The sequence below is a fragment of the Octodon degus genome, unplaced genomic scaffold (genome assembly GCF_000260255.1).
Source record: "Octodon degus isolate 3935 unplaced genomic scaffold, OctDeg1.0 scaffold00198, whole genome shotgun sequence".
NCBI lineage: Eukaryota > Metazoa > Chordata > Mammalia > Rodentia > Octodontidae > Octodon > Octodon degus.
In genome coordinates this window covers 2,169,520-2,196,639 of record NW_004524774.1, presented here as the reverse complement: position 1 = coordinate 2,196,639, position 27,120 = coordinate 2,169,520, and the positions used below count along the sequence as shown (strand labels likewise).

Genomic DNA, 27,120 nt, shown 5'->3' with positions numbered 1-27,120 from the left:
CCTGAACATCTTATAGACCCTTCCCTAAAATACAAAAAAAAAAAAAAATTACTGTACTCATGAGGGTTGGACTGAGACTGACTTGAAGATAAGTCGAGGAGTAAGTGGGAATAATGAGCTACTGGAATGGTTAGAGGGTGACCCATGGCTTGAACTAAAAATGTGGTGACAGTTAAAATGGAGAACAGGGATTAGATTTGATGTATATTTTAAATGTGATTACGAGGTAATTAATGGCCTTTCTTGGATCAGTTCTGATGTATTATTTAAGGCAGAATCTTGATTGCTGTTGGTTGAAAACTGAAGGAGAAGTAAGGATGTGGAGAGCAAATGAAGACCAACCTTTAAGTAAATTGACACTAGGAAATGATAGGCAATGGCCAAAAAGGGTCCGCAGGGTCAATACCGAATATGTAGTGATGCATCCATCTATCTATAAATTAATTAATTTGACTTGATATTTCCTTTATCTTTCTGAAGAGAATGGCAGAGTAGAGACTAACAGAATAATGAGCACAACAAAGTAGAGCTGGCAGGAGATACTGCTGCCCCAAGATAGGATGGGGATAATAATACCCTAAACAGAGGTAAATTAGCATCAAGTGGAAACTACCTTACCCCACACTATTAAAATACAATAGTTAAAGCACTGGCTGGGATTAGAGCAGCCAGGTATGAATTCTGCATTAGAATGATGCAGAATTGAGGGATTACAGCAGCCAGGGATGAATTCTGCCATCTACTACTTACTAGGCAAACTTGAAAATATTGCCTTCCCTTACTTTGCATCAGTTTCTTAATTACTATGGAGCTCTTAATAGTGCCAATTTCATGAGCTTCTATGCAATGAACATGATCATGCAAAACAAAAGTATTTAGCATGCAATATGACATGATAATTCCTCATTATATTTTAATTTCCATCAATAAGGTGATTGTAAAATTAGTAATAATAATTAGGCATTTATTTTTCTGAGGCTTGACAGAGAATCAGTTGATAAAAGATATGGTGCTAGGGAACCACGTTAGGGGTAGAACATTTGTCTATCATATATTTGACTGTGAGTTCTATCCTCAAGGAAGGGAAAAAAATCATTAAGCCAGGAATGGTGGTGGCCACATCTGTAGCCCGGGTAGGACAATTTCTTGACCCTATAAATTTGAGGCCAGCCTGGAAAACAGTTGGAGTTCTATCTAAAATAAAACAAAGCAAAGCAAAACAACACAAAGAAATAATATCAAAACAAATACATGGCTAGTAATAACTTTGTAGATAATAGAGATATTGTAGGTTCTGGTTTGATAAGCAATTAGAGGCACAATGGGAATGTATAAGAGCTTGAGTTTTGTCCTATACACCTAGGAGACAGAAAAGGTACAAATATAAAATTCCTATGATATGGATAGACTTTTATAAAGAATGCACAGATAGTGTCAAAGGGAGAGGAGAGTAGAGGCAAGGAGCCTCTCCAGTTTGGAGCCCTATCATTAGTGTAGACAAATTTATGTATTTTTAAAATTGTTCTCATAACAGACTGTCAATATATGTTTAAGGGTTAAGAAAATATATACATATGTTCACACATAAATAACTTAATTTTTCAGTTTGATTCAAAATATGCTGTTTTTTAAAATCATTCTTACACTATAATTCAATTAAATAAGTATTTATTCACTGTCCAATTTACACAAGATAACGTTCTTACCACTATGAAGCATAAATGCTTAAAAGACTCAGGTGTAGTATTGACTCAAAAGTATTTTGCCTTAAGGTGAGATTATCTAAACTTTGTTTGACAAATCCTGATTGATAAAGTTTTAGATAATTTACATAGTGTAAACTGCTTTGTAATAGCTTTGCTGTCCCCTTAACCCCAAACATACAGCTAAGCCTATAAGAGTAAGAGGACTAGGTGAGTTCATATGTACACAGCCTCTGAATTATTTATGGTTAAGTATATAAACAAGAAATATCTTCCACTTTCAGCTTTGCCTTTAGTTCAGAAGGTATATTGCTTTTTATGTCCCTAAACTTCATTTCCTCAGTATGGTACAAGGATATTTCTCTTTAAGGACTTGCTTGGCAAACTAATACATCTTTCCAGATAAACTACATTCAGAAAAAAAAACAGCATCAGAAAAAGTATGTAGTGTACCTACTGTAAAACTCATAATCATCATCATTCAGCTGAATGCTAAGATAGTATATATTCCTGCTTCAATTACAACATGAATCTAAGCAGTTTATGTTTCAAGTATGGACTTTGGTCTATGAATTTTTATTATTTAACATTGTGCCAAAGTTGTGCTAGTTAATAAATAATAAATAGCAGATTTAGCTGACTAATTTGTCTTACTCAAAAATGAGAGAAATGTATTTCTCAGGTACCTTTCTATATTCTAACTGCTCCTAAATACATATGACTGGTTTTCTTCTCAAGCACTTGGCATAACCCTTTTATATCAATGCAGGCAACACAATGTGTTTGAATTTAATCACTCTAAATACGGGATAGTGGTTTTTGTACAAGTTCAAAGGCAACATGCTCAGTTCCATCTATCACAGGTTGATTTTTTTTTTTTTTGTGGCAGAACCAGGGATTGAACTCAGGTCCTTGTGCTTGCCAGGCAAGCGCTTATTCTACTGAGCCATCTCTCTGGCCCCACAGGTTGTTTTAAGCAGGATTTTTAAATTGCAAATTACCAAATAATATGAGTTCTAAAATACCATTATTAAAGAAAATGATTAAATATTTTGGAAAAGCAAATACTGTTTTGCTATTGTCTAATGGTAATTAAAAAAATTCTTAGTATACCGATGAAAAACACTCATGAGGTCAAAGCAAAGCTAGCAACTACAATGGAAATATTCATTCATACAGCAAACACATATGTATTGACCACCTAGGTGAAAAAGATAGTGTTTCTGTATGAAATTAAATATAACACAAGGTTCTGTTTCTTGTTATTAGTTGTGCCAATTATTTGAATAATGCTCTTTCAGAATACTTAAAAATATGCAACTGTACTTTTTAATGAAAGAATTTACATTTACTCACCTTTGTACCACTGAATATGGAAAGATAAGAATTCACTCCAAATAACAATAATTTAACAATATGATGATATAACCACAAGAGGTATAAGACCTTTCTCACAGCTAAAATACCATAATGCATGGTTTTAATCATTTAATGACTCAAAAAGCATGAAAATGCTTGAGTTCTTTTAGACACAACGCATACCACAGAAAAGTGTCCAGTGTTTAGCTTGATATTTATATATTTATTACCTTTTTTTTCTTGCAGAACTGAGGACTGAGCTCAGACCCCTGCGCTTTCCAGGGAAGTGTTTATTCTACTGAGCTATCTCCCCAGCCCCTATTTATTACCCTTTTATTTTAGCATAGATATCTGGGATCGAATGTAATATCAAGAACTAAGTGGGAGAAAAAAATAGCTGATACAGATTTGAGAATGTATCTTGAGCTACTTTTTGAATGTAAAGTTTTATTTACATGTTTTAGCAATACCATGACAACTATATCAGGCAAATGAAGATTTTTTTTCTGACAGCCAATATTATATTTAATTATGTGGTTATACAGTAACAAAAAAGTCAATTCACGGAGCTATCTTTTCATTGTTTTGTTACAAGGATTAAACTCTCAGCTGAGTTTGTGGGCTAATTTTTTTCATTTTGGTTTCAGCAATCAAACCCAGGACCTTGCACTTGCCAGGCAGACACTGTGCCACTAATCTACAACCCCGGCCTGAATGCATGGGTTTTTGTGTTCAATACATACCACAACTCCAAACTGCTCAGGTTCACAAAGGTCATCGTATTCATTCTTAAACTGTGCCAATTCATTGAGTACCTTCTGCTCAGGAAGATGTTTTATAAGGTTCTAAGAAGAATAAAAGTATTAAAGTTTAACATTTTATTATTTTCATTTTAAATCATGAAATAACAATTCTAAAAGTGACTAATTAGTGTAGTAAGTTTGTTACTATGATTTTATGCTAGTGTATTCTCCCCTTCCATTTCATCTAAAAATTCATTTGTAAATATGAATGATAACAAAACATAGAAACATATAAATTTGTTTTCTATGCATTATACTCTATAAATGTTAAATAAAATATTATATAGGAATATGACATTCCAAAATTGATTAATGAAATAATGAAAAAATGTTTCATTATTTGTAATATCTGTATGTCAGTATAGAAAACATAAATACTTTAAATAGAGAATCAAGGAAAACTGATAAAGCATTATACATTGTCCAGCTTGAAGCCTGATATGACTTGAATGGTTATGGCTTTGCAAAATAAACATTTTGAAATCTAATCTCCAATTTGATGGCATTTCCAGGTAGGCCTTTGGGAAAAAATTCATACATGAGAGTACAACCTTTGTAAATAGGTTTTGTGGTCTCTTAAGATATGGTAGTGCTTGCTCTATTCTACCATGTAAGGATACAATAATACATCAGCAGTGTGAAACCTAGAAGTGGCTTTCACTAGAATTCAACTACGTTGGCACCCTAAATGTGAATTTCAAACTTCCAAATTGATGAGAAATACATTACTGTCCATTATAAGCTCCTATACTCCAGTGCTTTTTATAGCATGAACTAAGATAATGATGGAAAATAAAAATGGATACAATCATTACAACTTAGTTTGTATTGTATTGGTCAGCACTGTATTTTTTAGCATTGTATTATCTTACAGCTAACGTTTTAGGGGCTTGTGAGGGATTTTCATGGATACATGAAAGGAGAAAAACAGAAAATTTTGAAAAAAGTAGGTGGGTACAAAATGGCAGAGGAAAAAGCTCTAGAGATTGATTCCTGTATCAAGTCAACAACTGAACTACAAAGACTGCCTAAAATAAGTTGTTTTAGCACTCTACAACCTGACTGGCTGCTTGTAATAATGAGTGTATGTGATAAAAGAAACTGTAGCTATTTTCTAGAAATAAACAACATGCACAAAATAGTTCTAAAAGGACAAAAATGATGCAAACTTAAACATGGAAGGATCTTCTTCAACATTTGGGCTTATTCGTTTTGGTTGCTTTGGCAGCACCATGGAAAAGCAAGGCAGATGCTCAACTTTAGTTTCAACCTTGTGAGCTGCAGCACTTGGTAGTTTCAAGAGACTTAAATATATATAAACACTTCTCATTCAATACACAGCTTTTTACAGCTACACATTAAAGGAAATCTTTGCCAGGTGACTGGTTCATAGCAGGGATAATGAAATGCACAATTCAATGATACATACAAGAAAAAATACACATTTGTCAAATCACTTGGAAAATGTACCAATGCATGGCTACAATTATGAATAAATAAGAATGAGCAATCTATGAGGAATGGTAGAATCAGATTCCTAGAATTACCATATTGTAATATTCAGAATGTCCAGTGCTTAACATACAAAAGAACAAAAAACCTGGACTCATGTGAAGAAAAATCTAGAGAAAGTTACCCCTGAAGAAACTCAGACTTTAAAGTTATTAGTAAAAATAGTCTTTAATATGAAAACCTAGTTAATTGATACTATAGATAAATAATGCAATTAGAAAAATAATAAATTAACAGATTTAGAGTACCAATAGATTTAAAAAGGGGATAAAATAAATTATGAAAAAATACACTAATAGCAAACATACTAAAGATATTTAGCAGCAGGCCTGAGCAGGTGGAACATATGATCACTGTACTAGATGATAAAAAATGGAGAAACAGAAGAAGAATCAACAAAAAAGAAGAGCGTGAGGGATTTGTAAGATTTCAAACAGCATCCCAACACATCCCTTCATAGAGTTTTCAAAATGAAGCAAGTTACAAAAACAGAATATTTGAAGAAGCAACACTAATACTTCTAAAATCTGAAGAAAGGCATTAATATTCACACACACAAGAGCCTTCTCACTGTGAATAGCATAAGCCCAAAGGGATTAACTGAGACACACGTTAAATTTTTGAAAATTTAAACTAAGAATTTTTAGTGCAGTAAAAGAGAAATTACAAGGGCCGCCCAGATAGCTCAGCAGATTAAAGTTCCTGTTTATGCAAATGCAGGGACCAGCGTTTGGTCTCTAGCACACCATCCTGGCCCCGCCCCTGGGGCCACTGAGACTGGGCAAGGTGGCAGGCACCTGTAATCCCAGCGCTTGGGAGGCTAAAAATAAGAGGCTCACCATGAGTCCAATCTATGTAGTGAGACCTTGTAGACCCCTGTACTAAATAAATTTTAAACAGACAGAAATTCCATCTCGCATACAAGCAATCTTAACTAAGTTTAATACCTGAATTCTCATAGAAACTTGGGAGCCAAAAGGTAGTAAAATGATATACAGGAAGTCCTGAAAAAAACTGTAAATCAAAAATTCTACACCAAGCAAAACTATACTTCTTTAACAATGAAATCAAGTCATTGTGAAACTAGCCAGTTCCAGGGCACATGGAGTCCCAGATATCAGTAGGCTGAGGCACGGGACTCTTTTGAGCTTAGAGCTTCTAAACAATCCTGTGTAACATAATAAGACTGTCTGAAAAATAAAACAAGGAACAAATAAATCTAGACAAAAAAATTAAACAACAAACCTGACAAAATTCACTACCAGTTAACCTCTTCTGTAAAAAAACACTAAAGTCTTATAGACTGAAATAAAATACACTAAATGGAAAATCACAGATATAATAAGAAAAATGTACAAGTATGAAGGTAACTCCAAGGTATATAAATATAAAATCCAGTCATATTATTCTTTTGGTTTATAACTCCTAAATTTTTCCAGTGAAATTTAAAAGGCAAATGTAGAGTGAGATATGGTGGCACACTGAAATCTCATCATAGTGGAAGGCTGAGGCACATGGGCAGCAAGTTTGAGGGCAACCTGGGGAACACAGAAATTGAGAAAATAAGCAAAAAAAAAATTTAGGACATACCAAAAGTAGGCACATTTCTATGAAAGCCATTACTCATAAATAATTTCCTTATAAATGGATTATTTTTTCTGAAAGAGTTCCTTCTTTGTGTTGAAAGACAGAAAAAGTGTGGAGGTGTGGAAAAGATATTACATGTAAATAGAAAGCAAAGGGTAACTGAGGTTGCTATGTTTTTGAGACTAAATAGACTATTTGAATGAACAAGTAATGAGAAATAGAAAAAGCCATTTAATCCATTATAAAGGTACGATGATTATAAAACATGCCTAAGCAAAAAATGCTCTGCTTAGTGAAATATGATAAACACAAACATGCACATATATCATTCCATTTATGTGAAGTATTTAGAATAGATAAATTCTTAGCGAGGGGCCAGCCAAATAGCTCAGTAGATTAAAGCACATGCAAGCAGGCGCAAGCAGTTATGCAAATAAATAAATAAATAAAATAAAGTATGCTAAGAGAAACAAATGCTCACTTTGGAAATAAGAGTAATTTTCACTACAATAAAACTACATTATAAAAGATTGAGAATATCATTAAAATTATGAAAATTCAATTGAGTATATTTAAAACCACATATTTTAACTGTTCTTAAATTTTTAACTGTGAAAATAAGTGCTACAGAATAAATTGAGGCTAAAATAGGATTTTAGCTCAGAATGTGAAATATTCTGTTATTTTATTTCACTTTTGGCTATAGATATCATGTTAACTCATCTTCTGAATGCAAACTCCAGCAGTGGGAGGTGGAGTATTATTTCTTTCTCTGTTTAACTATATGAAATATTTAACTCATTCAGTGGGCTTGGATACAATCTGAGTCTCGATACCACATTATGAGTAAGCTATAAGCTTATGAAACTGCCAGTGTTTAATAGGTTCTATTCTCACATAATGATTAGAATAAAACACTCTCATTCAAATGTGTGGCAGATGTAAATTACTATTTTAAGACATATTGTTTCAATGAGCTCACTACTTACAGAATGCCATGTTGAAAGCAATGATTGTGGTCAATGCTTTAAAATATCTTACTTTTTCAAACATATGGTAAATGCATATAAAATTGGGGAAATAATATATTTCTTGCCCACAAACTTTCAAGGAGAATAGGAAGGATAAGAAAGCACAAAGGAGAGATACAGTGGTATTCACTTGCCTCCGATCTTTTTTACCTAACTCACCAAAAGCACATCAACAGAGAAAATGGCAAAGAAATTGTGGAGCTTGAAGGCACAGATATCAGGGTCTCCAGTGTCAGCCTATCTAATCAAGTACATTAATAAAGGAAGAGGGTGGGGCATAACTCAGTGGCAGCATGCTTGCCTAGCATGCATGAGGCCTTGGATTGGATTTCAAAACAATCAAAAGAAATAGGAAGACATCTTCTATAGTTGCCACTGAATAGCCCACACCCTTGAAAGCTACAAGTCTTTCCTATACCACCACCTGTGGCCCAGGGGAAAGGCTTTCCCTCACCCAGGCACAGCCATCCCAAGGGGAGGAGTTCAAACAGAAAACTAAGAAAATTACCTGCAGCTGCTACATGGAGGCTGACAAAATTCATTTGTGGAATGTGCAAGCAATTCCCTCAACTCCCTAGAATCATGTAACATAAGTGATTCTAAAAGAGCTGGGGTACTGCACAGGAGCTAAAAACAAAAAAGAATGAAAACAGAGGCAAACTAACATGGATCAGGCTGGTATTTTCAAATTCATATTATGCAAGTACCTTATTTACAAAGGTTAAAATACGGATTGAATGTAGCGCTTCACTGACATTACAACTATTCTGTTGAAATTGCAAAGGTGAGTCGATAGTTCAGACACCCTGTACACACACTTCAAGTGAAAAGCTATTCATAGAAACAGAAGGTACAAACCATATATTTTTTAATACAACAGATTGTGACACATTGAGTTTCCTGTAAAGTTTCAAAGCATACGCCCTTCTATCTCTCCTTTTTCATGCTGCTGCTTTACTACCAAGCATCTTTTTTCTCCTCACATACTTCAGAGTTTGTTTAAAAGATAAATTCTGGGTCAGTATGAAAGTTTTATCCGAGGAAATGTCAATGAGTTGACAAGCATGTAGAAAACAACAAAGGAGGAAGCAGTAACTATATCACCATGTGAGAAGATTCTATTTCATCTTTTATGCAATCAGAAATTCACTTTCTGATAACTGTCAGTACTATCTGAAGAAATTTCTCTTAACAAACCACAGACTTTTCAACTCTATAAGGTTCCCTAAACTTTATTTCCTTTAAATGTTAATTGCACACTTAAAGGTTAGTTAAGTAAGAGTATTGAACCATAATGCCCTTTCTTTCTTACTAAAACATAACCTTTCTTTTTTGTCTTATATCTCATTAAGTCATTTTCGTAGTAAGAGTAGATGTATTCTGATTATGTCTGTCTTTTCTCCAGAAAATGGAATAGGGCCAATATTTCTTTCTAAAAACATTATTGCATCCAACAGAAAATTATAAAAACGAGGTATAAAAAGTAAAGCCATATTATTTTGCTGAGCTGTAAAAGGTTTAAGTCAACAACTTCTGATATTGCCAGTCCAATGGATAACCCAGTACTATTATGGAGTACTGTACTATATATTGGATTATTTTGCTGTAATCACGTAGCCTATAATATTTGAACGACAATGGAATACCTATCTCTAACAAAACTAAACAAAAAAAGAGGATATATAGGAAGGACCATTTTGTAACCTTATATACAAAATAGTTAGGATAGATATACAGGTACTTTCTCTTAATTCAATGAGAAGAGAGATTTGTACTAATAGTGTTTGGACAGGATATCATGCCTGTATCTTGTACTATGAATAAGCACTTAGAAGAAAGGAATATGCAATGTATTAATTATTTAAACTATCCGGTGAATCCATTTTGAAACTGTCTTTTTGCTGTTTCTCAATAAAATTAATAAATAAAAAAACATTATTGCATTCAGATAGCTAGGTAGGTAGGTAGGCAGGCAGGCATGTAGGTAAGTAGAAAGACATATATCATTTTTAACTTGCATAGTAAATATTTGTTAAAACCAGATAAAAAATGTTTCCCCTAAATTCTTGGTTATATCTCACTTGTTGTATAACAAGTCTGTGGTTTGTTAAAAGAAATTTCTTCAGATAGCACTGACAGTTATCAAAAACTCTCCCTTATTTTGCTTTATCAGAAAACTAAATTGCCTAATTATTATAATTTATTACACCACATTTCTCATAAGTTTTTATGACTGAAATGTGCATGCATGTGTGTGTGTGTATGTGTGTGTGTGTGCGTGTGCATTTTGTGTGTTTAAGGTTCTTAAATCTCACTGATATCTTATTCATCATTCATTTGAGTTCAATTTGATTCCACAGCCTGGTTCTATACTAATTTTGTGTTTTATTCATCTATGCAGCCAATATGCACTAGCCGTCTTTTACATGATTCTCACATTAGCCACTAAAAATTCTCCTCTTAGTAAAATGGTAGTCCCAAGACTCCTGTTTACACAGTGAAAAACAATCAACACATAAAAAACACTACATTTTGAAATAAAATCTATTTTGTGACAGGTAGTTAAGGCCCAGTTACTTTTGTTTGACCTGAAGTACTTAATACTTCTGTATTTACTAGGGGCTAAATATCTCTATGCTATAGCAAGTTAACATGATGATTACCTGGCTAGAACATTTATAAGGACTTTTCTAACTCAATCTATAGAGTCACTATTCGAAAAATTTTAGTTGATAAAAAGAGGCGAAAGTATTTAAAACCTAGGGCTGGCCAGATAGAACTGTGGACTAAAGTGCATGCTTAGGCAGAGCACAGGGACCAGGGTTCAATCCCCAGCGTGCTGTGTTGGCCCTGCCTCTGGGGCACAGTGAGAGGGCCATTGAGACTGGATGTTATAGCTCATGCCTGTACTCCCAGTGCTTGGGAGGCTGAAAACAGTAGGATCACTATGAGTCTGATCTACGTAGTGAGACCCAAGAGCCCCTGTACTAAATACATTTTTTTAAAAAAGTATTGAAAACCTGATGAAAAAATACCTAGCCATGAAGTATACTAATTATATTTTGTCTTAAAAACAGGAAAGCTTTTATAGGTTTGTTCCCTATTTAATCTTTAAATTGGCCCAGTAAGGGAAATTTTCTTAAAGTAATTATTCCAAATTCTGAGACTAAACATTCAGAGCATATTCAGTGTGTTACTCTTGAAGGATCAGTGTCCTGACCAAATGAACATCTCCATGTCTCACTATGCATGCTTATCTTCAAATTCAGTGTTTCTAACTGTGATTCCTATCCTGATATAGCATCAAGAACTAAAATGGGACAAGTTCTAGAACCTTTCCTTACACATTCTTCATCCGTATCTCTTGTCAGCTGCTCCTAATGACACATCCTGTCAACAGGCATGGCCTTTTCACACACTCTTCTAAGCTTTCAAACAATCTCAGCACTACTGCCAACAATATCTTTCAGGTTCAACACTCACTTTAAGTTGCACAGCTATAAATCTGAACGAAGGAAATCATGTTGTAACTGAAGTTCTTCCAAGTGTTCTACCTCTGTACAGGAGTGGAAACATATTGCACCCTACATTAATTTATATGACTTAAAGTAATCTAAAATATAAATCTGAAAGGTACTACTTTAATGCAAATTTGTACTGTACAATAAAAAATTTAAAATATATTAAACCTGAAAGATGATTTAAGCACCAAAAAGAGAAAGTATAAAATGACAAATACAATCAGTCTTCTTCTAGAGAATAATCATCACTCTCCAAGCTCCAAACCCTGGCCTGAATGCCATTTCCTCTAAATATGTCCTTCACGTCCAGCAATAGAGCTGTCCTTAAATAAACACTTCTTGTCCATGTAGCCTACTCAGACTGCAATGACAGAATAGCTGCCACTGATTTCAGTGAATCCTTCACTGAAATCATGATTTTTTGCAGAGTAGGCTTCAGAGTTTCCCTGAAACCAATTGTTAATTGAAGAGTCATGAGATAGGAGTACCAAAAAATGGCATAAAACAATGATGATTCACAAAACAGCAAAGGAAAATTGCAGACATCAAAATTCTGACGTTTTGGGGCTGGGGAGATAGCTCAGTAGAGGCAAGCACAGGTTCCTGAGTTAAATGTCCAGTATTGGGGAAAAAATCTGACATTTCTTTATTTCATGTGAGTCTGTGAACTATATGTTATAACATACAATGCACTGAATTATAAAGATTCATATTCAGCACAACCACGTCAGTTCCTCATTGGGTACACAGGTTACCTGTGCACTGTGGCTATATTCCAACTGGCCATTTGGCAGTAAGCATGTAGCTCAATTATTTACAAAGGTGTTTGCCTCTGTCTAAGGTGTCCACCTTGGTGTTTAAAAATAATTATAATCATTTATTGTAACTATAAAAGCCAATGACATTACTTATATTTAGTATATTAATAATATTTGCAACTGACTTATTAAATGTGTCTAATACTCTTAATCTGGGCTTATTTTCAGCTAGGACCTCTCTTCCAATTAGTTTAAAATGTTTTTGCATAAAAATATAGTACAGCATGTTCTTTCTTCACTTATGTGTTGACACGTAAGCTGCTTCCAAGATTTCTTTTTCTCTCAGTTGTACTGCTATTAACATGTGTGTGCATGCATCACTGTCATATGTCTTTAAGTTTTTGCAGGAGATAGATAGGAGAGTGTTTCTACATGATTTTACTGTGGGCATGTGGATCCACATATCTCTATGTAGAAAATAAAAATTAAAATAGTAAGAGAATGACCAAAAAGCTCAATTGAAGATGGTACATTAGAGCTACTATACCTATGCAAATTCAAAGACTGGGACTCAACTCAGCTTGGTAAAACAATCCATACACAAACATGAATTTGTGTCTGTATTCCAGAGAATAGCATCAAATAATCTCAACTAAATAAAACGGTGTGTAATAGAAACTTCCATATACAATAATTAGCTATCATTATGTACCTTTCCACTCTAATTTTACTTACAGATTCTGGCATCAAAATTAAAGGTAAAAGCATCCCTTAAAGCAATACAAATCAAAATGAAGCATCTAGAATAACCTGGACACTTTATCATTTCAAGTATCCACATATCAAGCTGACACATTTTTTTTTACCTTAGCAGAAATATTTGTCATCTTCCAGACTTAAAATACACTAATTTGAATATCATCAGGCACCTAATAGTATGTAGTTTTTCTCCTAATTTCCTAATAAATAGTCAGAGATATTTTAGAAAAGATGCCTAGTTCCAGCAACATAGCTGAATAGTTATAAAGGAACCATCAACTTACAGAATGCCTAAAATACTAGATACAATTATTTTGAAATATCTTTAGGTAAAAACTAACTAAAAAGAATTTTTAAAAAAAAAATTCATTACTTGCCCTCTTAACTCTCTTAATGGAAAAAAAATCAAAAGAAAGCACTAATTCGTAAACACCAAATGAAAATAGTTCAGCGGTCTAAGTGTCTACTTAGCAAGCACAGGGACCTACGTTTGATCCCTGGTACTGCATGGGGTTCTGGCCCCACCCATGGCGTGCCTAGCTCCCACCATAACTGGACATGATGGCATACATCTGTAATTCTAGTGCTGGGTAACTGAAACAGGAGGATCACTATGGATTCGAGCTGCGTAGTGAGACCCTGCACCAAATACATAAAATGAAAAAATAAAAAGAGACATCAGTAGCTGGGTATAGTGGTACAAGCTTGCAATACGAGCACCTGGGACACTAAGTCAGGAGGCTCACAAGAAATCTAATGACAGCTTGGATTACAAAGCAAGTCTCTGTCTCACAAAGTCAAAGGGGAAAAAAATGAAAGAAGACAACAACAATAAAAAGACAACAAAGAGGGGCCGGGAGATGGTTCAGTAGAATAAGCGCTTCCCTGGCAAAGTGCAAGGGACTGAGTTCAATCCCTGGTTCTTCCAAAAAGGAAAAAAAAAGGCAACAAAAAAATCAAGCTACATTAAATGTAGTTTAAATTGTCTTTCATGAATAAATTAAAAATAAAATGAGAAAACTATTTTAATACATAAGCAAGAGATACTCCTAATAAATAATACATATAAAACTAGGATGAAAAATATTAGCAATGTAATAAAATGTGGACTAAGACTTGAGCAAGCATTTCACAGAAAATGAAATATAAATAACCCATAAGTGGGCCATAAATAGCTTCAAAGATTGTCAAATTCAGGGGTAATGAATAAAAGATTGCACATTGAAATGAAATCATTTTTTTTTTACAAATGACAAACTGGCAAAAATGTAAAATTCTTACAATGTTATGTATTGCCTAATATGTATATCAATAGCTTTTAATACCATCTTCATAACTTGGGAAGCTTTTAAAAAACAATGCATGAATTTCATTCCCAGAAAATAGAACTAAAGTAATCTGGGTGTGATCAGGGAAAGTCTGTTTTTCTAAGGTTCCATAAATAATACTACCATATAGCTGTGTGATAGAATTACTAATTCTGACCTCTGGGAATTCTTATACAGTATTTGTAGAGAAAAAGATCAGTACAATCATATCAGAAACTAATTTGACATTATTCATTAATGCTGCAGAGGTACATATTTGGTAACCCAGAAATTCTGAGATTCTAGACCCAGTCTACTGCATCACAGAAAGGGCTAAAGAGAGACTGCTGGACTCTGTCTCTAAATTTCAATTTAGTAACTCTGGGTTGGAGGTAGACATTTTGTACTTCTGATGTGTTTTAATTATGTTGAAACCACTGGTCTAGAGGAGTTCTTCAAAATTTGTACCAAAATATTCATATAAATAACCTTAACATCATTTGTACCATTAGTATTAATAATAATGATAGCAGTAATTATAAAAATACACTCATGCTACAATCAAACATGCACTGAAAGGATAAAAAGCAAATGAACAGAAAAATACGTGCCTGGTAGAATATTATACCCCAGCAAAAGAGACAATCACTACACACATCAAAATAGAAAAATCTCAAAAAAAGTAAGATGATTTAGATCGTTAATGTACATGTAGTATTGTACTATTCACTAAAAGTATTTTAGAAGGCAAACATTAAACATATATTATAGGGATGCATCCATATGAGAAAAAAAAGCATTAAAAAGAATAGTGATAATAGCTTAAGATTCAAAATAGTGGTTTCTCTTGGGCATATATGGTAAAAAATAAGGCCTCCATATGTACTGGAAAGGTGAAGATATACAGATACATGTCATTTATCGTATGCTTTTAGTGGTACAAATACAGTGTAGTACTAATATAATCCACAAGACCTCTTGTAAATCTAATTCAATTTTCTGTCCTTACAACTCTTAACACTCGGAGAGAATGGCCTTATAACTTTATAGTTTGAGAATTATACTTCTATTCATTTGACAATTCACTGCAAATTTCTTCTGTTAAGCCAATCAGGAATATTTTTCAGCTGGTCGTCATCAAGTGGATAGTGATTCTTCTTGTTTACAAATATAGATTCATTCCTCTGTTTGCTTTTCTTTTGAAACCTCAGTAATAACCGTAAAGGTTTAAGTAGACCAAGTCTTGTTTCGCTGAAGTGTTGAGATTCACAGATGTTTAAAGGATTATTTGTTAAGATAGCTTGAGTTTTCTTATAGGATGTTTTTTTAGAAACTTTCCCCAGTAGTTTCAAATCCGCATGTCCTAGGCTTCTCGAAGTACGGTATACTGAAAACTTGATGGTAGGAGCTGCACTGGCTTGTTTTCCAAAGAAATCACTGTTTCAAGGGAGAGAGAACTTCTCACTGCAGAGCTATTTCAAAACTCATTTGGAACAAGTCTGTGAATGGAAGTGAGTGCTGAGGTCACATTCTGCTAAGAGGAAATAAATACAGCTGAGTTTAAAAATAAAAGAATAAAAAATAAATAAAATAAACTTATCTTTTCCAAGCCTGATATTTATCCTGTTTGTTTTGTTTAAGAGAGTATCATTTTTGTGTACCTTTTCTAAGTATTTCATGTATATTTTAATGTAACTATATATGAAGAGGAGAATTCTTCACAAATTTGAGTGTCATCCTTGCACAGGGGCCATGCTAATATTCTCTGTATCATTCCAATTTTAGTATATGTGCTGCCAAATCAAGCATGAGGAAAATTCTTAATTGTGTTTGAAGAGAATGAGATAAGACACAATCAGATAATCTTGAACAAACCTTACTCTTCGGCATTCATTTATAACATGCACTGAGAGAAGCTAGCTAAATAAAAACTGAACAAATCCTATAATAAATTACAAATCTAGTTTTGTTTGAAATATTTCCCCCTCAAAGCAGTATATTGAAATTATCTATGAAAATAACTTACAAAAGCATATTTGGCCTAGGGCACTGAGTTACTAACAAATATAAAGCCAATAATAGTCTTTACTGCAATCCTCAAAAATTGATTGCTTTCCCAACTAGCAAAATGTGTTCATGTTTATTTATAAACATTCATCAAGCAAATTCTAATAGTGCTGTACCATCAAAAGCAAAGTCATAGGGATAGGTTACATGTAGAGAGGATTCGGAATATATGCCAATGCCAAATTGCACCAAACAAAGATGATTAATTAATATGTATGAGATTTTTTCAATATAAGGTGATACTCCTGCTATTCCTTGGATTTATTGTAAAAGAAATCATCATTTTCTGAAATCCTGCCTCTATTTCAGATATCGTATTACTCCAAATAGTGAATTTTATGTGATGGCAAACTGAGCAATCAGCTAGCTGCCCATCTTCTCAATGCCTGAAAATTTAATGATGGTCTGCTGTTCCTTCCGAGGAAACTTGGGCAAAAGATCAGGTTAGAGCTTTCCAGATGTTCAGGATCTACAGAAATGCCTGGTGAGTATCCCTAAGCTCTGCACTAAACATTCAGTCCTCTGCTAGACCAGTGACTTCTTCTGTGCAAAGAGGAAGAACATCTTCACATTACATCCATCCTTCTTAGTATCTTTTTTTATACCATATCAAATACTCTTTATGATTAAAAACAAACAAAAACTTCCCTCTCTATGATGCTACACATAACCAACAAAAAGGTTTTTTGAAATCTGCATATACCATCTTTTTATTTTCAAAATTATATAAAAGTTATTAACTACAAAACCTCAATCTTCTTTTTGGATTTAGTATGACAAATGCATTGTTTGCCTGCAACTAGGCTAATGAAGACTACTGCTTGGATAATCCATACCCAGAACTAAGCAGCTGAGTTCTGGGTAAACTGTGCAGACACAAACAGATTTCACTTCTCAGTGTATATGAACCTTCAGAGAATCTTCTATGACAGAACAATTTAAGAATGACAGAAATACACAGATTATATGGAATCCTTATGCTTAGTTTCATAACAGCATTTTGTTCAGTAATGGAGGCTGGAATAGTTCTTATAATTCCCAGAAATATTTCAAAGAATATGTACCAAGGAAGGGAAAAATCCATAAATCTGTCAGTACACTTAGCATGAACTTCTTACTTATTCAATATGGCCTGTAGAGTACCAGGCTTGTAAGTTCAAAGTATCCATTTTAAAATATTAACAAATCACACGACATAACAGTGATCATATAACAATATTATATCATCAGTTTGATTCTAAAAGAACTAAAAGAAATGGCCAAAACAATGTTTATGATACAGTAAATATACTTCCAGCATCATATTTGAAGGCTATTTTCAAAAACCACTGCAGAAAGTTATGAAAAACATAGTGGAAATAAGCAGATGAAGAATGATAAAAAAAATCTGTCTGGTTAAGGAATTAGTAAACATTTCTAGGAGTAAGCTGGCTTTCACTCACATTTTAAAAGACATAAATGATGTTAAGGATATGAAAAACAGAAAGAAGTGAAGGCAAATCATGTACAACATGTCTAGATTATATAGATGAGAATTTTAGTAATATGTAAAAACTTTCAAATCACTCATATATCCATTATAACATTTAAGAAGAAACAAAAGTGATGAGAGCTAGTGTACTTTAAGGAAGAAATAAATTAGCGGCGAGGAAGAAACAAACCTAATTGATTCGATTAAGATGCATGAGATACAAGAAATCTAAGAGAAACTGGAAACAATCATAGTAAAATTATTAAAGGCATAAAGGATTAGTATATACCCTGCAAAGAGGAGGAACATGTAAAGATTTCATAAATCTTCACTGAAAGGAACAGTTACAGTGCACCTTAAATATGACTGCACCTCAGCAACCTAAATGAAAAGAAATAGAACTCCACACAATAAGTTTGGGAGGGGGAACAAAAATGTGATTTTTTTTTGAAAATCCTCCTGCAAGTAATAGCAGAATTAATAATTTTAGATAAATTGCTAGAAAAAAGTGGAAGTTAGACCTAAAAGATATCCAAGAGGCTCAAGGACACTATTCTATCTGTTTAGCATATTACACTTTGCAAGGGTCTTAAGAGGTGCATTACATTTAACTTTAAAAAAAAAACACACCTCTTTTTAAAGCATATATTTTGTTTTGGGGGACACTTGAGGTTGAAAAAAAAGAAGGAAAGTGATTGCAGAAGATCAAACAGGAAACAACTGACTGAAATGCCAAATAAAAAGCTGTTCTTTGCGCCATTACGCTAAAAGTAGAATTTTATTTATAAAGTGCTGAAGAATAGAAACTCAAAGGAGAGACTATGTGGAAATTAGTCACTGAACTCTAGAAAAAAGCACAGGCACCTTTTTTTTTTTTCTTTTTGTACTGGAAATCATACTCATGACCTTGCACTTGCCAAGCTGGCACTGTACCACTGAGACATATTCCTGGCCCATTATTTGCTTTTTCTGAGAAGTAACAAACTTTTCACCTGCTCAATTGTATTGGTAGAATAAAAGCTATAAAATAAAGATTAAAATTCCTTCTGATATTTATTCACAAAGTTGCAAGATTTTATTTCATTAAATGGTTGCATCACTCCGAATACTTCATATGGGATGAAATAAGTATTAGTCTTTATTAAGATTATTTTGTGTTTAAAGGGAATAAAAATAGCAAAAAAAAAAAAAACACATTGGAAATGATACAGAATTTCACTAAACAAAATGATAAGAATTCAACAATAGGTATTACATTGCATATTGTTGTCTTCAAATTAGCTATTAAGAGAACCAGACATAAACATGCAAAATTGGTCAAAAAATTAAAAAGAAAAAAAATTAAGCAGTAACTGCTCCTTTCACTAGACCAGCAGAAATCAGCAGTACAATTATCCAATCTATACTGTGCATACATACATATTTCTTATTAGTAGTTGAATTCTCATTTTGCTAAAATGATGCTTATTAATGCAGAAAAAGGAACTCAAAGCTCCTTAAGTTACATTAAGTAAAATTAAGTCTTTATTACTTGGCCCTTCATTACATGTGTATTTCAGAACACAAACAATAATGAATGTTAGTGAAGACATTTATAATGTCTTCTAATGGTGGAAGATGTTTTAAATATCTTAATTTCTACTTTGATTTCTTATGATAGACTTTGCACAGAGTGATTTGTTTTATGGCATTTTTATTCCCATTAAACAATAAATTCTACCAACACATCCAAATACGTATCAAAGCTGGAAAAAACAGGTCAAACTAACAATGTGCTGTTTAAATAAATAAACTTAGTATCATAATAACTTGTGTGTGACCCCTGATTGGCTGTCATACATTTTTTACTTACATAAAAATTTTCAAAAATACTTTCAATGTCACAAAATGAATAGTTGAATACTATTATGTTGTAAATGTAAAACAACAAAAAAAATCCTAATAAGAATTTTCTATAACTCTGAGATTTCTCTGATGTGTGAACAAACTTCCCTCATAGGACTACTTTCCTTATATCCTGTATGTTTTGTTATGTCATATTGATATACTTCAATTATAGAAACTGTCTAATTCCTTATTTAATTTCAACTGTGACCCATTGGTTGTTCAAGGGGATATTGTTTAATTTCCATGTGTCAATATAGTTTTCTGTTTTCTTTCCCCATATCTTTCAAATTTCATTGCTGTATGATCTGACACTATGCATAGGATAATTTGAATTCCTTTGCTTTTACATAAGCATGTTCTGTGAGTTAACATGTGGTCTATTTTGCAAAAAGTCCAACGTCTTGCTGAGAGGAATGTATAGTCTGTTGTTCTTGGGTTGAAACTTCTGTAGCTATCTATGAAATCCACTTATTCAAAGGTTTGTTCAGCTCTGATATTTCTTTCTTAATTTACTGTCTAGTTCATCTGTCCATTTGAGATAGTGGAGTGAAGTCCCCCATGTACAGTTGCATTAGTACTTACATGCTTCTTCATACCCATTAGTGGATGTTTTATATAGATGACTGTTACAGCATTTGTTGCCAATAAATTTATGATTTTTATCTGTTCCTCTTGGAATTTTCCCTTAAAAGGTATATAGTGACCTTTTTTGTCTCTTTTGATCATTCTCAGCTTTAAATCCACTTGGCTGCAAACAGAATAGCTATTCCTTTTTGTAAAAATAGTTCGTGTTACATGGAGTAATCTTCTCCATTCTTTACCTTTCAGTCTATGGATGTTTTTTCAGAAAATGTGTTTCTTGTATGCAACGTATTACTAGATCTTGTGTCTTGGTCCATTCCTCTAGTCTGTTTCTTCAGATCGGTGAACTGAGACCATTCACATTGATGGTTATACATGACAATATTGACCTGCCATTGTAGTACTTTCCTATTGATCTCTTTCTTTCTCTTCTATTTAACTCTATGCCTTGCCTGCTAGATTAATTCTATTTGGATTATACTAGAATTGTGTCTTTATTGTCACTTTCTAGAAACTTTTGGAGTGCTGGTTTAGTTGTCTTGAATTTCTTTAGGTGATGTTTATCATAGAAATACCATATTTCTCCATCAATTTTAACAGATAATTTTGAATGTTACAGCAATCTGGGTTGGGTATTTTTTTCTTTTAGGACTTGAATTATTTCAAATTTTCTAATATTTAATGGTTTTTTTGAGATGCTTAGAGTGATTCTGAAGAACTTTGCTTTCACTGATTTGTTTCTTTTCTCTAACTGCTTTTAATATTCTGTTCTGGCGTTACACTTCTAGAATCTAATGATTACATATATTGGTTTCAATTCTGTTCTGACTTTGGCTAATTGAGATTCTATGTGTCACTTATGTGTATGCCAACTTCTCATCCTATGCTTGCAAAGTTTTTACCCACTACTTCTGTGTGCAGGTATTTTGTATACTTTCTACTGTCTGATTTTTTTCATTGATTCTAGTTAATCTTATATTATTCTCTATTGTATCATCTGTTAGGTATTGAAATGATTCTTTTGTGGCTCATTGCAGTTTAAGAGGTCTTTCACTTGACTGTCAATCACAACCATGTCTTCTAAATCTGATATACTATCTGCTCATTGGATGATTCTACTATGTACTATTTAAATAGATTTTTTCAATCTCCTGGATATCTGTTTGTATGTATTTTATGGCATCTAGCTTTTTCCAGCATTGGGCAATCATTATTTCCCTACGTTCCTCCATTTTCTTATTTTTTGGTCTATATCTACTCCAGATTCATGAACCATTTACTACTTTTTTCTTTCTTTTTATAGAATAACACAACGAGTGATGGTGAAAAATGAAATATTTTTGTTCATGATTAATAGACCTAGAAGTCAATAAACACAAGCAGCCAGAATATTTGCTTGGAAACTTTAACAATAGACTGGAAATAGTGAACAAGAAACAAAATTTTAGTCAAGAAATATAAGAAAAACATTTCTTAAAAAATCATAGGTAACCAATTATATGCAAAATATTTAAAAAAGGAACTTAAGGATAAAAATATTGTCAGATTGCAGTAGCAAGCCATAGAATAACTATTCCAATGTGATGAAAACTAAGAAATAGTAGCAATAGTAAACCATTGTTAATATCATTACTAATGTTTCTTTTTCCCTAAAAAAGTATGAAAATAAGCATGAATAAAAACTTTTCTTTTAAAATGTTTTTATATTTTATAATAGTAATGCCATTATAGTCTTGATATAACTGTAGTCCTGAAGTCATCAACCATTACAAAGTACACAGACATATTCAGAGTCACAAGCCTGCATAAAATACAGATGGTCGATAACCACGTAAATAGATCAATGATTACAAAGATGGATTAAGGAGGTAAAAAGAAGTTCTGCTATTATACATGCATGAACTTCCTGACTATAAGAATAATTATACTGTAGAACTGGTTAATTGAGGGCAGTTGAAGAAATTTTTTCTCTGCAGAATCAATAGATACCCATCTATCTTTGATGACTTAGGTGTAACTCTGCCTAGAATTCAGGGAATGGATTGGCTGAACTTTGCTTCACCATATCATTTTGTCTTTATTGAAAAATAAGTTTTATTGATCACAAAATCTGTTTGAAGATATAAAATCATATAGAGAAAATCCTAAGACAAACTGTGGAGTCTATGTATACTATATAACACACAACTAAGAATGCAACTGGGTCTCCAAAAGTTACTATAGTCATAGTAGGTGGAATTATGACCAGTTAATGGGTCAAGCCGCAATATTTTCATGTATGCATAGCAATACTAAAATCGCTTTATAAATATATCTGCAACCTGAAGGGTCTTTTTTTGCCAGTGGTACAACCTTTTCAATAAGATTTTTCAATGAATCTTTTCTTTTCCCTTTTTCTCACTTGCTATTTACCTACCTTACAAATTTTTCCCAACCTTTGATGTATATTAGGGCTTTATTGTTGCCTATATTATTATTTAAAGGAAATGCTAAATATCAATCAAAAGCAAATGCAAAAAACTGCAATATTTTTACATATAAGTAAAGGATCTCCTGAATTCTTTCTATGCATTCTGAAAAGAGACCCTGATTGCCTAGGCACAAGCCTCTGCTTTATCATATCTTTACAAATTTTTCCAAAGTATTATTACAGGACCTTAATTTTTTTAATGTATTAAATACAGGGTCTACAGGCTCTCATTACACAGATTGGACTTGTAATTATCCTTCCTGCTTTTGGGATCCAACCCATGACCCCTGAGTCTCCTTAAACAGGAGCTCTGGTCTACTGAGCTATGTGGCCGGCCCTAACACGGTATATGAATCTTTCTACACATATGCCTTATAACTATGAGAATAAACTCCCTACGAAAATATTACTTTGCACTTCATTATTATTCACAGGCAATAATTATCTCAAATAAAACATGCTTTTATTTTTCCCTTAATGTTTATGTCACTTTTTGAAACTGCTAATTTCATTTTTTGGTCAAGGCTCTACACATAAATATTTCATTTATACTACTGATATCCTAAAATAGATTTTTTTTCTCAACAGATCAAATTAAGTGACAGTAAAGCAGACCTTCAAACTTGAAATAACATTTCTAGCAGACCCTGAAGTTTAGTCTACATTACTTAGATATAACCTAAAAACGTATATATTTAAAAATTCAATAACATCAGTATATAATATACATTTAACTGTTTCTATGGTATGTGTTACTCTAATTAATTTAAAACATTTTGATTTCATTCACAGTGTAAAATCACTTTCTAGCTTAAACTCTTTTTTTTGTTTTTTCTTCCAGAGTTGAATTTATCATTTTACATAATGTCAGTAAAAATAAAGAAAATAATCAAGTGGTCTCATGGACTGGAAGGTGGCTTATTAATTCCCTTTCATTTCCAAACCTCATCAAGCAGTCACTACATTTATGAGGTAAGTCAGCCGAATGTTTGAAATCCAAATGAATTTTAAGATCATCAATCTGTCCTGTTGAATATTCACAATACTGACATAAATAAATCCCTTCAGATATATGTGAATTTAAATGCTTGCAGTACTCAAGCATACTTGAAAAGCCCTTCCCACAGTCATCACAAACATGAGGAAATATTTTAGTATGTTCAATAGCAACATGCCTGTTAACAGTCGTATGAAGTGTACTCCAAAAACCACATACGTGACATACAAAGAAGTTCTTACATTTGTCAAAAGTAATTTTGCTCAAGAGGTTGTACTGTCCGTGTTCTCCGTTGTTATACTTATCACTTAATTCTATTAATTTACATGCATGCTCATTTACCACGTGGCTGTGCAAGTCTTCTGGATCGTTAGTTTCGTGCTCACAGAACTGGCACAAGTACTGCTCATCACAGCTGTGCTCCTGGAAGTGCAGGTAGAGCTCACTGCTTGAGGAGAAATGCACGTCACACTCCTCGCACCAGTAGAGGTGGTTGCTGAAGTGGGTGTCTGCAGTGTGCTGGCTGAGGTTCTCAAAGATGACGGTCTTATAGTCACAGTATTTACAAATGTAGGGATCCTCTTCGTGTAGCTTGGCATGTTCAATCAGAAGCATGTTGGTAGAGAAACTTTCCTTGCATACTCGGCACACATTCGAGTCCATATGCTTATGCTTTAGGATTATATGCTGCTTTAAATCAGAAAAATACTTACTGTTGAATTCACAAAGTTCACATTTATAGAGGCCATTGCTATCCACTCTCAGTAAAGGCCATTTCTGTTGGGTAGTCACATTCAAAGTTTGGCTTTTGTCAAGATTTTTACAAAGTTTAGAGGGTGGCTCTTCATCCTTTTGGTCTTGGAGACGTTCTGAAGAATTGTTCTCTGTCTCTATATCATAGTCCTCTGAAGCTGCATGTACTTCCACAGCATTTGGAACGTCTTCAGCAGCGTGGACCTCTATAGGACTCTCCTCGTGAGATTGCTGGTTAACTGACTCAGGTGAGTCACTCTCTTCATCACAAACTTCAACATCAGCAGATTTATCTGAAACAAAACAAACCTGCAGAAAAGGCAGTGTGCTCTAGAATTCTAAGTACAGGACTGGGAAACAGGTAGTTATGATATCTGTTTCTGGCCTTGATTCCTTCTGCAAATTTTGGGAGATCATTTGATATCTCAGTATCTGAATCATCATCTTTTTTATCAAAATATTTTAAGTCTGGCTGTCTCATAGAATAGACACTGTAACAATGATCAGAAAAAATTCCATTGAATCCATCTGCAATTCTGCTTATTCCAGAGGAATCTGAGTAATGAGAAAGGTGTAAAGTCTTCCTTTTTCTTTTTTTTAAAGGATATTTATTCATATCTTTTCAATTTGATATCATTCTTAATATTGCAATGAAGAAAAATGAATTACAGGGACTCTTCCACAGACAGTAAAAAGTGCCTCCTTTTAACTGAGGAGGACACAGGGAAACTCAAGTAAATTGAGAAGCAGCAGAACCAGGGACTACAACACATGTCTTCAGATTCCTGAGTACTGGTCTTCTGATTTCTGAGCACTGGCACTAGCAAGCAGCACCTTGTTTTTAGTTCTTAGCCACCAGTTGAAAAGAAGGTCACTATTACCCTCATCTGCACCTGAGCCCCTTAAGCTTATTTTGAAAAAAAGGGAACATTAGTATTTTTATCAGCAATCTTATCATTTGGGATTGACATACTTGATTAAGTAAAAATAGTATTTTATTGTTTCTGCTGTTTTACTAATACATTTATCCTACCAAATAATTAAAATATATTAGTTAGCTATCAAAGGGTTCTCTATTGACCCATACTAGGAGAGATAATACTGATGTTAATTCAAACTCTGGGGAATAATGTATCTACATTTATATTTTTGTTGTTTCTGTTGTCATGAAGCGACAGCCATGTTACATAAACAACGAATTATGCAGGGATGGTTTTTAGCACTGTAATCAAATAAAACAACAAATTAATCTAATGATACATAGTTAATGCTATGCATTGTCGAAGTGCTACATGGTAATTAGACATAAAACTTAAGCAGCTCATATAAAAGGGAAATTGATGTTATGTTTGCATCCCTGAACCAAATATTTCTTTGAGGGTATTGGAGAAAAAGAAATATTGATGATTCTAGTCTTTTTTCTTGCATGGGGGAAAAAGTTTTCTTTGGGGATTGAAAATCATATAACTTTTCAATTTTGGGGCATCCTCCTTACTGGCAGATACTAATACATGTAATTTATTTAGATATTAGCAATATCAAACTTCATAACTCAAGTGAGTTGCTACTCACTTATGTCACATATTCATGTTACCTAATTCCAATTATGAATATATGAATATATCACGTTAAACTTTCCGCTTCTCATAGGGTAAACTAAGAAAACAAGTTTGGATTAAGAAGGGTAAGGAACAAGAAAACATTTTAGAGTATTTGGCACTCAGAAGGAAAGCAAGCTGGTTTTCAAAAAGAGTTCAAGCAAATAAAAAGTATAAAAGTGAAGGTAGAAAGTAGGTAGAGCAATAAAGGAATGGAATAGCAGGCACAGATATGTGACAAAAGGAAAAAGGCAAAAAGCAGAATAGGGGATGTAAGTCCAGAAAATTGGAAGAGACAGCATAAGACCAGGTCAGTGGATACAGAGTAAATAAGGAATCTATGGAAGCACAAAGAAGTTCAGTATGATCTACCTTGGTTCTCCTTCACTCATATTCCCAGGACACAATCTAAGATTTAGTATAATTATGTGATCTTAAAAGCAGCTGCTTTGACTGCACAGTTGATAAGATTAATCCTGCAAATTCAAGAATTTAGACATAATTGACTGTCATCTCCAAATAGTAAACAATTCATTCTTCCCAAATGGATCAGGTTGATCCAATTTAAAGAGAAGCAAATATATACTGGTTCTGCTATAAAATAAAACAAAAACCCAGGTAATACACTTAGATACGTACATTTAAAAGGTTATTTCATTCTATTACCAGGCCTGCCATGCCAGCCCCACCTCTGGGGCGTGCTGAGAGGGCAATTGAGACTGGGCGTGGTGCCGCAGGCCTGTAATACCAGCTCTTGGGACACTGTAAACAGGCAGATCACCAGGAGTTGGATTTATGGAGTGGGACCAAGTAGACCCTTACTAAAATACAAAAAAAAAAAAACAACCCTGCTTTATTGTATATAAGGGACATTTATGAATGAAGATCTCTACATATGCTGTAAACCCTAAAAAGTTGAAAACAATACTGTAAAAATAATAGACTTTTGAACATT

General features: G+C 33.4%; 2 protein-coding genes and 1 non-coding gene across 7 annotated transcripts in view; all 3 read right to left on the bottom strand.

Annotated features, from left to right (window-relative positions):
• Nucleotides 1-27,120, bottom strand: part of Diaph2 (diaphanous related formin 2) — an 890,957-nt gene that overhangs the window by 467,426 nt on the left and 396,411 nt on the right. For all 5 annotated transcript variants that reach the window (XM_023704632.1, XM_023704633.1, XM_004644436.2 and 2 more), the window contains one exon: nt 3,806-3,907. In XM_023704632.1, the coding sequence (XP_023560400.1) occupies nt 3,806-3,907 (102 nt within the window). The remainder of the gene's footprint in view (nt 1-3,805; nt 3,908-27,120) is intronic.
• LOC111813555 lies at nt 16,043-16,149 on the bottom strand. The gene has a single exon (XR_002818781.1). It is a non-coding gene; the product is annotated as a U6 spliceosomal RNA (small nuclear RNA).
• On the bottom strand, nt 23,684-25,183 carry LOC101576050 (zinc finger protein 639-like). Its single transcript, XM_012517633.2, is given in 2 exon segments — nt 23,684-24,879; nt 24,881-25,183. Coding segments are annotated over 2 exon segments (1,476 nt in total). The 3' UTR covers nt 23,684-23,706.